The sequence below is a fragment of the Suricata suricatta genome, chromosome 9, assembly GCF_006229205.1.
Source record: "Suricata suricatta isolate VVHF042 chromosome 9, meerkat_22Aug2017_6uvM2_HiC, whole genome shotgun sequence".
In the NCBI taxonomy this organism is placed as follows: domain Eukaryota; kingdom Metazoa; phylum Chordata; class Mammalia; order Carnivora; family Herpestidae; genus Suricata; species Suricata suricatta.
Window position 1 is genome coordinate 27,490,851 of NC_043708.1, and position 13,919 is coordinate 27,504,769.

The 13,919-nt window shown below is 41.4% G+C and overlaps 1 protein-coding gene across 11 annotated transcripts in view; it reads left to right on the top strand.

Annotated features, from left to right (window-relative positions):
* Positions 1–13,288, top strand: part of NUMB (NUMB endocytic adaptor protein) — a 184,873-nt gene extending 171,585 nt beyond the window's left edge. For 7 of the 11 annotated variants that reach the window (XM_029952777.1, XM_029952783.1, XM_029952781.1 and 4 more), the window contains 5 exons: positions 3,599–3,803; positions 5,675–5,968; positions 7,745–7,894; positions 10,134–10,280; positions 11,188–13,288. In XM_029952777.1, the coding sequence (XP_029808637.1) occupies positions 3,599–3,803; positions 5,675–5,968; positions 7,745–7,894; positions 10,134–10,280; positions 11,188–11,903 (1,512 nt within the window). In that variant the 3' untranslated portion in view covers positions 11,904–13,288. The remainder of the gene's footprint in view (positions 1–3,598; positions 3,804–5,674; positions 5,969–7,744; positions 7,895–10,133; positions 10,281–11,187) is intronic. The other 4 variants (XM_029952782.1, XM_029952784.1, XM_029952785.1 and 1 more) reach the window with 2 other exon arrangements.
* Positions 13,289–13,919: the final 631 nt, after the last annotated feature.

A 13,919-nucleotide genomic window follows, 5' to 3' on the forward strand; every position in this document is an offset into this window, starting at 1 on the left:
GACCAGAGAGAGAGGGAGACAGAGATCCCAAGTTGCAGAGCTCGAACCCATGAACAGTGAGATCATGACCTGAACCAAAGTCAGACACTTAACCAACTGAGCCACCCGTGTGCCCCTCCACTACATTTTTAACGAGTGCCTGCTGTTACAGCACTTGGAAATGTCTAAACTGGGCTCCTTTTACTCAAATAGTTTACTTTCTTGGTGTGACCCCGAGCTCATAGAGCAAGATGATTAGCTGAGATCCAACCAAGGTCATTAAAGGAAAGTAAAAGTGCTCTGGTGATGGTGGCTACTAAACTCTACTTGAAACATTTCATCATTAGAACTGTGTCAAGATTCTTAAATGTATTTATTTGCTAATACATCTGGGTACAAGATATTGACATTAAAAGGCACTTGTAAATGTATTTGCAAAGAAATTCTATAAATGAAAGAACTGAGTTGGAATATATTTTCAGTTAATTAAGAAATAGAAATCCTGGGGCACCTGGCTGGCTCAGTCAGTGGAACATGCAACTCTTGATCTCAGAGTCATGAATTCAGGCCCCACATTGGGGGGTAGAGATTACTTAAAAAAATAAAATAAAATAAAATAAATTATGGTTCATTCAACTTCTGGAATACCAGAAATTGTTGCATAGTAGAAATTTTTGGTTTTGTTTAAAAATGGAAAATAACCAATTATCTTTCATGTAAATTACCTAAAATTAGGACATGAAAGACAAGTCTCTTAGATGATGATGATCTTAACTACAGTAGAGCATTGAATATGTAATTGTAATTACTGAGTTGGGTTTTTTTTGGGTTTTTTTTTTTTTTTTTTGCGAGAGAAAGAGCATGAGTGGCACAGAGGAGCAGAGGGGGAGAGAGAGAGAATCTTAAGCAGGCTCCACACTCAGCACTGAGCCTGAGACAGCACTCAATCCCGTGACCCTGAGATCATGACCTGAGCCAGTATCAAGAGTTGGACACTCAACTGACTGAGCCACTCAGGCACCCCTGTAATTACTGAGGTTAAAAAAATTTTTAATGTTTATTTTTGAGAGAGAGAGAGAGAAACAGAAACAGAGCGTAAGCAGGGGAGGGCAGAGAGAGAGAGACACACACGCAGAATCGCAAGCAGGTCCAGACAGAATAAGGCAGTATAGTCATTCCTGAAAGCTACAACTCATAAACTCCTGCCATTGTTTAATCTAAAAGGGAAGTGGTGGCCATACTCTAAAATTCACCAAAATGTTTTTTTCAAAACTCTTAGAGACAACACTATAAACTGTTAAAAGAATCCAGGCTCTTCCTTAGATCTGGATTTGGGGCCTGGTTCAGGTTCTTACTAACTGTTACTTGACATTCTTTAAGTCTTAGTGTCCACTTCTATAAAATGAAGATAACAATTGTGAAGATTAGATAATTAATATAAGCACTTTTAGCATAGTGTCTGGCACATGGTCACTGCTCTGAAAATGGTGGCTGATATTGTCAAAGCTGTTCCTTCTTAGTTTGGCACAACACATTGAGAATGAGTTGAAAGAAACTACACTTTCTTCCTTTGTCCCTCAGACCTTAAGTAAGCCACAAAGCAGTGAATTTTGTTATCACTATATTCACAAAATCAAGAGTTCAAGAGTTTCCTTATATTAACTTAAAAACTGTTTTACTGTCAAATTCTGGTCTTTCATGCTGTTTGAATCTCTGTGGCAAGTGGTTCTCCTGTATCAGAATCACCTGGAAGGCTTGTTAAAAGTTTGCAAGGACTCATCCATCCTCAAGAGTTTTTCATTCAGTGGGTCTCAGATGGGGCTTGGGGAGGATCGGTCTTCAAGAACTTCCGCTCTAAGGCCTAGGAGCAGTAATAAACTTCTTTGGACGATTGCTCTGTCCTTGTAACAGAGAGCCGTGTTCAAAAGCGGACAGGTTCTAAAACTCTTTCGGTTCTCTTTCCTGTTTCATGCTTCAGTGCCCTATCATTGTATCATCCTCCTAAGAAGTTAGATGGGAACTCGTGTGGATTCAGTCTTAAAGACTCTGTCAGTCTTTAAATAAGCAATTAAGTGGAATCTTACAGTTCATATTTGTGTGAAATTTTAGGGACAAAAGGCATCTCCAACATTCCTCCTCCTCATGATATCTGATATTGGCATATAAAATCCGGGGAAATTACTTGCTTAGAACCATATGTAGGGGCAGCTACAGCTACCTACATGGTGTGATTTTGAAAACTCCACAAAGGGCTTCCTGTTCTCAAATATCTCTCCTTACTATTAGTGATGCCAAAAGTTACTATATCATCTCTAATTTTGTTATTTCACAATTAGGGATATGCTTTAAAATACAGATAACCCTAGTGAAAATAATCCTTTGAATTTGTTAAATTTAGGTAATCCAATATTTCTTTAAAATAATGTTTATATAAGCTCTCCTCTCTTCCTAGACATAAATAAATCAGTTTTATCTAATTCCTTTATAAGGAGAGAGTGAAAACCTACTTTAACTTTTGCCTGCGTGTGGTAGAAAGGGAGAATTGTGAGAGAGCTAGAAGACAGGGAAGGGGGAGAACATTAAAACAGTGAGGGCCTATAATGGGGTAGGGTGTTTAGGGAGGCGGGGCATTCAGAGGAGACAGAGAAAGCTAAGCTTTCCTTTTCATAGTTCCCTTGTCATTGCTGGAGTTGTATTAGTTAACCAAAGTCTTAAGTTTGCACCTTTTGTTCCTAGATATGGTGACAGTCTATTTAAGCTCCAGTAGTTTCTCAGAAATGCTGGTGCATATTACCACTGTTCCCTTAATTGGCAAATGTAAGATTTGTGCCAAGACTTGGGGTGCCTAGGTGTCACAGTTGGTTAAGCATTCGACTTTGGTTCAGGTCATGATTTCACAGTCCATGAGTTCGAGCCCCGCCAGAGGCTCTATGCTGACAGCTTAGAGCCCAGAGCCTGCTTCAGATTCTGTGTCTCCCTCTTGCTCTGCCCCTCCCTTGCTCATGCGCGCTCTCTCTCTCAAAAATAAACAAATATTAAAAAAATTTTTTTTAATAAAAAAAGATTTATGCCAAGACTTAGGGCCTCAAACCTTGAGCAGTGTCTCCAAAGCTAATATGAGTAACAGAGGGAGGTAACTGATAAGGTCTTAGTGGCTGCTCACAAAAGCACAGGTTACTGAGGGTTGCTTTACCCAGTGCCCACTACAGTGAAGTATCATTAACATTACCTAAGGTCATTTATTCATTTAATTTGCTATTAAAATATAATTTTAGGGGCATCTGGATGGCTCATTCAGTTAAGCATTTGATTCTTGATCTCGGCTCACATCATGATCTCACAGTATATGAGTTTGAGCCCTATATTGGGCTCTGTGCTGACAGCATAGAACCTGCTTGGGATTCTGTCTCTCCTTCTCTCTGCCCCTCAGATGCTTGTGTGCTCTCTCTCCCCCTCTCTTTCAAAGTAAATAAGTTTCAAAAATAAAATAAAAACTTTAAGCTAGAGTTGCCAACATTTTGCCTTGTGTAAAAACAGACTTCTTTGTGGTCCAAGCTTATTTGTAATTGTTTGTACTGTAACTCTAAAAAAGTTTTTTTTAACTTTCTGTTATGTACAGGGTGAGAGATTGAGTCATGCAGTAGGCTGTGCTTTTGCAGCCTGTTTAGAACGAAAACAGAAGCGGGAGAAGGAATGTGGAGTGACTGCTACTTTTGATGCCAGTCGGACCACTTTTACAAGGGAAGGATCATTCCGTGTCACCACAGCCACAGAGCAAGCAGAAAGAGAGGAGATTATGAAACAAATCCAAGATGCCAAGAAAGGTACAATCTGTTCTCTTACAATTTATGCTTATTTAAGCCATTTTTCCCAGCGGGTATTAATATTTGGAAGCTCTCAGGGGCAAGCTTTCTCACAGAGCACTCTTAGCAATATATGAACACTCTAAGAACATAGCTGAAAACCTAAAGAAAGGCCTTTCCTCTAAAGTGGCTGGTGTAGTGGCTTCCAAAGTATTTACTCTTTCCATTACCAGAAGCTGCCTGGGGAGGCTGAGAGTCTGGTTGAAGAAGCTGCAAAGACATTACCCTCCATGTTTAAAAACATTGGGGAAATCTACTTCCTGGAACAGATTTCTAATTTTGATGTATCTGATCTCTATGAGAAGCACATGCTCCCAAGGACCTACATTTTTGAAGGAAGAAGTACAAGTTTCAGGTTTAGGCTGCAAAGGACCCACTGATGGTGATGCTTAGTACAAATGTGGGTAGAAATTTCACAGTGATGTCATTCTTACTAGATTCTTACTGTGTTTTAGTGCTATAGTGAAAAAAGTCCCTAGAAGCTAACCCCTCTTGTTCCCATGGCCCCGTTAATTTTAGTGTGTGATTTTGCAAAATATGAATTTTTTGCAGGTACACATGGCAGCCTAGCAGAAAAACCTGTGCAGGTAGTTCACATCACTCAGGAGTCTCTTGTGTAAAGTTGGGTGTGAGTGTATTGTAAAACTAAGTGATAGGGCGTGGGGGAAATGCTTTGCATTCTTGTATGCAGTTAGAGTTGAAACTAACAAGGAACATTTTGGAATTAAAGTTTGGTTTAAATATACAAGATTTGATAAAAATCTTGCTCATCTTTTACCATATGCTTTTAGCTCTAAACCAGCCATTTTAGAGAACACCATTCATCGAATACTGACCCAAATAACTCTAATTCTTAAGCAAAAAAAGGGTACATGTTTTATTTGAAATTGAATTATTGTGAATTTTTAAATTTCTTATAAACATTTGTGCCAGAATACCAAAGAATAAAACACCATGATATTTTTATCAGAAAATTTAATATGCATAGCTATTTTTTAGTGTGCTACAGTGATTTTTCAGATTGGAAGCATATTCTTTAATACCATCAAATAATACTCTTGGCTACACACAGCAGTTGCCAGAGCAGTTGAGTCCTAACATCTAGAGCAGGGGGAGGCAGGTAGAAATTTACCACAATCAGAATAACACTCAGCTGGTCCTCACATGGAAATAGTTTTGTATTTAAGTAGAATCCAGTTTAAACTTTTACTTATGGGGGTGCCTGGCTGGCTCAGTTGGTGAAGTGTGCAACTCTCAGGGTGGTGAATTTGAGCTCCATGTTGGGTATAGATTTTTTTTATCTTAAAATTTTTCTTCTGTATGCTTTTATTCAGATGACCTACAAATGCACATTGTTTGTGATTTAAAGACTGCTTTTTGACATTCTTTAATATCTAATCAAACTTATTCTTGTTTAGACCTTTCTGACTCTGCCACTTCCAAAATCTCTCCAAAAAGCAAACAAACACTGAAAACTATGAATCATCATTCTTTAAATGATCTCACATTGGGAGTTCATTGGTGCTGATTTTTGGGGGGTTTTATAAATCTTGGTTAGTGTCTTAAAGAAAATCTTAAGTTATGAATTACTGCATGAGAATCAAAGATCTGATATTTTGTCTTAGTAGATATACCATGTGACATGTAATAGCATATTAAACCTTTTATTTGTCTGAAATGTAGGAGATCTGGGCCCTGCTTGTAACCTGTCCTTTAAGAGACATTGGGAAGGAGATGGGTAGAAGGACATAAAAAGATTTTGAGTTCCTTGACTGTATAAGCTGGAATTATTTGAAGACTGCTAAGGTCCTCTTTCTCTTGACTTTCTTGAGCTGAAACAGATAAGACAGTTGTTGGTTCATCAGTGGCTCCTGGCAACACTGCCCCATCCCCGTCCTCTCCCACTTCTCCCACTTCGGATGCCACTGCCTCTCTGGAGACGAACAATCCTCATGCCATCCCTCGCCGGCATGCACCCATTGAACAACTTGCTCGCCAAGGTTCTTTCCGAGGATTTCCTGCTCTTAGCCAGAAGATGTCACCCTTTAAACGCCAACTATCCCTGCGCATCAATGAGTTGCCTTCCACTATGCAGAGGAAGACTGATTTCCCCATAAAAAATGCAGGTAATGCAGCATCCACCTGACTCATAAGTGCTTTGCACTGAAGCATATCGTCACTTCCAGTGGAGACACTAATCCCATCAAACTAGCCACCCCCTCTCTCTGAGGCTGGTTGATGGTTGTATGTATCTGTGTCCATTGGGGGAAAAGTAAGGTTCGTGGAGAGGGTCGCGAATCGTTCACTTCTCTTCAACAGATAGGTATCAGAGCCATGATGGAAATTCCTACACTGAGCTACAAGGTTTGTGATTTGTCCTGATGGAAGTGTACTACCTCTCAGCCAACCTGCTTCCAAACATCAAGGGTCTCGAGTTTCCATTCTTATTCTACCATTTGGGACCCAACAGAGAATTAATTTAAAAGGCTTTGGAAATGCATCTATTCAAATAGCATTACTGTCAGATGTACCAAAAGAAATGGATAAGTGCTCATTGTCCTTGTCGCTGGTTGGCTCCTTACAGAGGAAACTTGAAACGGGTCTCTTATTTAAATCAAAACTCTGTTTTTCATCAGAGACAGTGAGCTTGCTCACCTATATTCATTACCTTTCAGAACCGCCACACAGGCCTTTGTGTGGCCTCTGTACAGCTGAGCCAGCCCTGGTAGCTCTATCCTCATCATAAGATCCGGAGCTAAAGTGTCAGATCTGGTCAGTGCTTTTATTGGGCTCTATTTTACTTCACTCTCAGACATGTCGAGCCAGTCCTATAACAGAAGATGAGGAAGACTGTTTCAGGAGGACACTCCCAGTGATGGTATAGAAGTCCAGAGCATTAAGTTCTTTTGACGGATGAAAGTCTAATAACAGTTAGACTGCCTGATTACTGAGAGTCTTTCCAGCTCTCAACTCCTATAAAAATGGAAACTCCAGATGCTTCTAATACCTTGTCTTCAGTCTTCTGGAGCAAATGGGAAACAAAAACTGTTCCCTTCATAGTTGAGTAAAACAAAGATTCACCACACATTATCAGCTTCCCTGTGACAGAAATATCCCAGAGTCAGTATTAAGAACAAAGCCTATAGAGTCCTGGATCTCAGTTTACTTTTTCATATTCTCATATTCACATATTTGCTACTTTGGAGAAGAAATGAGCGATGGTATTGTTGTGGCTTATTACAGAGAGAAGGGCTTAGCTGCCACTGGTGCCCCTAGTTTTAACCCATCTTCGGGTAGAGTTTCTAAGTGGCCCCAGAACTCTGTGCAGATCACAGCTTTGGGAACTAGACGGAAGGCAAACAGGTTACAGACGTCTCCCAGAAAAATGTAGTTAACTGACACAAAGAATACCAGCTTCTCTGTAGTTTCACACAGGAAAGGAAATAAAGAAATCTGGGGATTTGCAGGGAGGAAAATAGTCCTTAGTACATAAATTGTTGACGTTTCAAATTTTTTTTAATGTTTTTATTTATTTTTTGATACAGAGAGAGACAGAGTATGAGAGGGGGAGGGGCAGAGAGAGAAGGAGACACAGAATCAGAAGCAGGCTCCAGGCTCTGAGCTAGCTGTCTGCACAGAGCCTGACGCGGGGCTCGAACCCACGAATGTGAGATCTGACCTGAGCCAAAGTCGGAGGCTTAACCGACTGAGCCACCCAGGCGCCCCAGTTGTTGACGTTTTATACCAGATTTTTGAAGCTGCTTTTATAGCCTCACTTGACAGTTGAGACTTTCCCTTTCACAAATAAGCGATGTGTTATAAAATGCCACCTTGTGTCATACTGTTATATTTCAGGATTATTCTGTTTTTCTGTCTGGAGCTATTTTCTGTTTGTCTTGCAGTGCCAGAAGTAGAAGGGGAGGCAGAGAGTATCAGCTCCCTGTGCTCGCAGATCACCAATGCCTTCAGCACACCCACTGAGGATCCCTTCTCATCTGCCCCAATGACCAAACCAGTGACAGTGATAGCACCACAGTCTCCTGCTTTTCAAGGTTGGTGCCCTCTTAGCTTGCTCAGTTGTTCTCTTTGAAACTTGTACTTTCATGGCACATCTCCCTGACTCTAGGTGGGCATCCTGAGCTTCCCAAGAGCTGGCCAGACCCGTTAATTTCCCTGTTGGATAGTGTCTCAGACTTGTTAATTCCCCTTTTCCACGGTGTCTTTGTGCTTTGTTCCCACTTCGGTTTCCTAGAATGTCTGCATTCATCACTGCATGTACCTTTCTGTCTTTGATCCCATTCTGTTAAGAGCTTCTGTAGTCCCAACCCACTGCTTTACTTGCCACTTAACTGTTAAGAGTCAGAGTATCCAGCCAGTTCTCCAGAAGCAGCAGTCATCAGAGTTGGTTCCAGCATATGCTTTCTTTGGCAAAGTGGTTCTCAACCTGAGGCGATTTTGCCCCTCTCAGGGAAAATTTGGCATTCATTGTCTGGTGACATTTTTGAGTGTCACAACCTGGTAGGGCATGGCTGCTGCTGTTGTCTGGGTAGAGGCTAGGGATGCTACTAAACATCCTTCAGTGCACACAGTGGCTGCCCTCACAGCAAGGAATTTTCTGGCCCAAATTATCAACAGTGCCATGGGTAAGAAGCCCTGGATTCACCTCATCTCCATCCTGTCACAAGAGGCTCATAAAGGAAAAGGCACATCTTTTGGCTCCTTAGTTCATTTCATCTTCTATAACAAGTGTCCTAAAATTTGCCTTTGTAAAAGCTTGAGGAATTACTAAAAGTTGTTGTTTCCAGGATACTGAGTTAATAGTTGGTGTTGACTCTGAAGTCAGCAAAGAATCTATATATAACTTTGATTACAGACTTTTAGAACTTGAACTCTTATAATCCATTTCTTCATTTCTTTTGAGAAAGAGCTCAGAAGTTTTGCTGTAGAGACAGTAACCCCTTTCCTATCTGAGGAAGCTACTACAGACTTTTCCTTCAGAGAGTCTCTCTTAAAAACAAAAAAATTGATTATAATCATGTGCACCAAAAGGCTTTTCATTTCATCTCACAAATATTTATAATACCAACAATAGGCACAATTTATTAAGCACATATTAGCACAGTGCCTGCTACATCATGGGAAGGACTCATGTATTTTCTCATCTCATTTAATCCCCATGACAGCCCTTTGAGGTAAGCAATACAGATCAGGAAAATGAGGCTCAGAGAGGTTGAATCAATTGCCCAAATTGCATAACCAGGATTTAAACCCTGGTCTTTCTGAATATTGTTACCTGTTACAATCCACTACCTCTGTACCTATTTCCAATGGGATGTACACAGCTAATAGAACATAGTCCTTTTCCCTGCCCGTAAGGGGCTCCCATTCTATGGGTGAGCTAGTCTTTTAAGACAAGCCCTGGGCTAAGTAGTACCAATGCCATAAACATGGTTCCCCATCTTAAAGAGGGAGTGATTAAAGCATAGGGCCGGGGGAGGTGCCTGCTTGTCTGCTCCATACTAACTATGGTAGAGAGCTGGGCTAAGGAATAGAAACTAATGGAATAGATGTCTGGAGTAAAGGAGCAAGAATTAAGAGATTTTAATAAAAGGAAACAGGAAAGAATAGTGGTACTTTGAGATATTATGAACATTACTGAGGGGGAAAAAAACTTTAAAAAATAGAGATGAAATTAATTCTATATATATAGCAAATTAAAATTTTATTAACCAAATGAAAATATATACCAAATTTGTGGTATGAGGATACCAGCCTTACGGGGTTTTTGAGAGAATTAAATAGGATGATGAATGCTAAAGAACTGTTAACGTTGCCTGGCACATCATAGGAGATCATTATATTTAACCCATTGTTACTGTTGGCATAATTCAATCTTTTGGAAAAATAGTAGAAGGAAATGCTTTATCTACATCATTATGCCAAAGGCTAAGCTGTGCCTAGAATTGATTTTTGCTGCTTGTAAGACAAAGCAGCTCTGTTCAACTTAATTGGAAATTGTTTCTTTAGGCTTCATTCCCTCTCTCCCTGTTCACATATTTTCCTAGAACAGTCATTTGACTTTTTTACCAGTACAGCTATTCTATTTTAATTATCTCTAATTCCCTCTTTGCCCAAAGGTTTGTGTATCCATTGCAAGATGGCATGGTTATCCCAACACCAACTTTTGTCTTTTCTGTTCCATTATTGCACATTGGCCTGACCCAGCTCCAAGGGGCCACCCATCCACCCTGCATGAATTAACTCCATCAATGTTGTCTGCTCCCATTGTAGCTAATGGCACTGATTCAGCCTTCCATGTGCTTGCTGCTAAGCCAGCCCATACTGCTCTAGCACCCGTAGCAATGCCTGTGCGTGAAACCAACCCTTGGGCCCATGCCCCTGATGCTGCTAACAAGGGAATTGCAGCCACATGTTCGGGTAAGGTGGCCACGGACGGTGGTGAGGATGCTGGGATCAAATAAGTGACGCCGATTGAGAGATCAGCTGTTCCCAAGTGGGAACCAGGGAGGAATCCTTTCAGGAAAAGTGTGTTCCCTCCTGGAAATAAACTATTAGGAAAAGATGGTAAAGGAGAGGAACTCAAGAGATTAGACTGATGGTTCCTGGGTCTACAGAACAGAACCACCCCTTAGCGCTTTCATAAAATACAGATTCCTGGCCCCTACCCTCAGTCAATCACTGAATTTGGAGATAAATGGATATGACCATAACAGGGGGAGGAAGGCGGGAGACCTTGCCTCTTAACTATGGCAGGCCTATAGAAAGTGCTTTATTTTTTGCTTTGCTTTACTTCCTAGTTTTTCTGTAATGAACATTTAACTATAAAACCAAAACGAATTTTAATAGTAACAAAGGCAGTTCGCCTAAAAGATAATACATCTCTTGAAGCAAGACATGGGCCACACGGTACAGTGCCAAGTCAGTTGTTATTTTCTTTTTGTTCCCTAAGAGCAAAAGTTGAATCACCTTGGGCTCTTAAGAGATTTTCAGGCCAGTTTCGGTACCATGGAGGAGTCACAGCAATAGGAAGGGGTTTCTGATGCCAGCCAGATGCCTTCATTCCTTGGAGTGTGAGCCTTATCGAGACAGCTGCTCGGTGGGGCTGAGACAGCAGCATGGTCTGAGAGGTTTCCTTTGTCCTAAAGCAAAACCTCCCCAGCTGGTAATAGAGACTTTTCTCACACCTGCCAGAACTACAGAGTATCCCATTAGGGACACTTGTTCCTCATATTAGGATCATTCAGGTAACCGAGATTATCAGGTAAGGAAAGAAGCCCCTAATTGATTCTGATTCTTTTGTCTCTCTTCATCTCCTTGGTTTCAGGGACCGAGTGGGGTCAATCTTCTGGTGCTGCATCTCCAGGTCTCTTCCAGGCTGGTCACAGACGCACTCCCTCTGAGGCTGACCGCTGGTTAGAAGAGGTATCCAAGAGTGTCCGGGCACAGCAGCCCCAGGCCTCAGCTGCTTCTCTGCAGCCAGTTCTCCAGCCTCCTCCACCAACTGCCATCACCCAGCCAGCGCCGCCTTTCCAAGGGAATGCATTCCTCACCTCTCAGCCCATACCAGTGGGTGTGGTTCCACCTCTGCCGCCAGCCTTTGTCCCTGCCCAGTCCTATCCTGTGGCCAATGGGATGCCCTATCCAGCCCCTAATGTGCCTGTGGTAGGCATCACTCCCTCCCAGATGGTAGCCAACGTGTTTGGCACCGCAGGCCACCCTCAGGCTGCCCATCCCCATCAGTCTCCCAGCCTGGTCAGGCAGCAGACATTCCCTCAGTATGAGACAAGCAGTGCTACTGCCAGTCCCTTCTTTAAGCCTCCTGCTCAGCACCTCAATGGTTCTGCAGCTTTTAATGGTGTAGATGATGGCAGGTTGGCCTCAGGAGATAAGCACACAGAGGTTCCTGCAGGGACCTGCCCGGTAGATCCTTTTGAAGCCCAGTGGGCTGCATTAGAAAGCAAGTCCAAGCAGCGTACTAACCCCTCTCCCACCAACCCTTTCTCCAGTGACTTACAGAAGACGTTTGAAATTGAACTTTAAGTAGTCTCTGTGGCTTATGTATTTTGTCCATACTTAGGCAAGGGCAGGGGCAGAGGTCAAAAAAGCAAAGGGAACTTGTGTTCCTGGTCAGTATACTTTTCACTAATCCCAAAGGTTCTAAGGAGCATATCCAGGCACAGAGTGCTATGAGAGGTGATTTTTGGGGAAAAAAAAAAAGATGGAAGAAACATTCCTAGAGAAGAGTTGTCTTGCAGTTAGGCTAAAGAAGTCAAGGAAATTTTGCCCTCTGTCCCCCTCTTACTCCCTCAGCCCCTTAAAACTCTCTGGCAACAGAGAGGCAGAAGTATCTCAACAGGAATCTGTATTCAAAGCACATTTACTGGAATATAAAACACAAAGGGAAGCAAAACAATCTCCCTTCATTTTTCAGGCCATTCACCTGCCACCTCTCAGTACTGGCCTGTCTTAGAGATCAAGAACATGGTGGCCTGTGCTTGGGCTGGGGACAAGAGGCAGGCTGTGCTGCCAGAGTTCCCAGGAGGGCACAGCAGCTGCCCAACAGAGCTATATTTTAGGGGTAAAGTTGAGCTTCCACTTTGAGTAAGAATAAATATTATAAATATATATCAAAAAAGCCAAAATCTTTATTTTTATGCATTTAGAATATTTTAAATAGTTCTCAATATTAAAAAGTTGTCTGAGCTGTAAGTAATCTTGCCAAAGGTAAAAGGGTTAGCTGTAAGAAATTGTACATAAGATTGATTTATCAGTGATGCCTATTGACGTGGAGAGAGGAAAGGTTGGGAGTTGCAGATGGGATCCCTAGCTTACTTGGTATCATTCATTGTAAGTAGCACCTTGCAGCAACAATCATGCGTATGACCAATACAGTCCCTAGGTGGTAGTTTTAAAGAAAATGAAAGAGCAGTATTGTTCTGGTTTTAAACCTATGATGAAATTCTAATGTAATTTTAATGGAATCAGTCTGAATACACTCTACAGAGACTATCTGTTTTCTTTTATATACTGCTGCAATTTCCTTATGTTAATCCTCTACTTTTGTTTTAACACTAAGGTGACAATGACTTAATCATATCTATGGACGGGAGCACAGGCTACTGTGTTGGTTTGTCATGTGGGTCTTGGGTTTTGTTTTGTCCTTTAGGTTTTGTCCCCACAGGCTCTGTGGGGATGGAGATTCTGGCTTAATAGCTGTGTGTGAGTCGGTCCCCCAACCTGTGGAGAGAACACCGTTGCCAGTTGTAGCCACTTGACCTCTGGTAACAACGTGAGATCCCATCTCATTTTTACTTTTGAACGTTGGCCTTACAATCAAATGTAAGTTATATATATTTGTACTGATGAGAATTTATAATCTGCTTTAACAAAAATAAATGTTCGTGGTAGAAGTTTTTGCCCCTGAAGGGCTGGTCTTTCCCCTTTTATTTATATGTATTTTAGTTCTTTTTGGTCTGTTCTTGCTCCATTCTGCTGTTGCTGAACTCCAGTTTGATGGCTAGAAAACCTTTTATTGGGACTGGTATTTTTTAATTGAAGTATAATTTGCATACAATGTTAATTTCAGCTGTACAACATTGATCTGATAATTCTATACATTATGCAGTGCTCATAAGTGTGGTCATCTATCACTGTACCTGTGATTACAGTACTATTGACTACATTCTCTATGCTCCACTTTTCATGTTACTTATAACTGGAAGATTGTATCTCTTAATCCCCTTTATTGTGCCCATCAGGATTAATCTACTCTTAAAATTCACATTTGTTTTTATACTTTAGACTTTGGTTGATCATAAGCATAGCCCTGATGTCAGATCCTTACTACTCAAAGTGTGGTCTGGAACAAGAGCATGGACTTCACCTAGGAATGGAGTAGAGATACAGAATTTCAGCGTACCTCCCTCCCCCGCCTGACCCCCCTACCTAGTAATCAGAATCTACATTGGAACAAGATTCACATTCTGAGAAGGCTCTGGTTGAAGCAGTGAGTCTCAGCCTTGGAAACATATTAGAATCACCTGGGAAGCTTTTAAA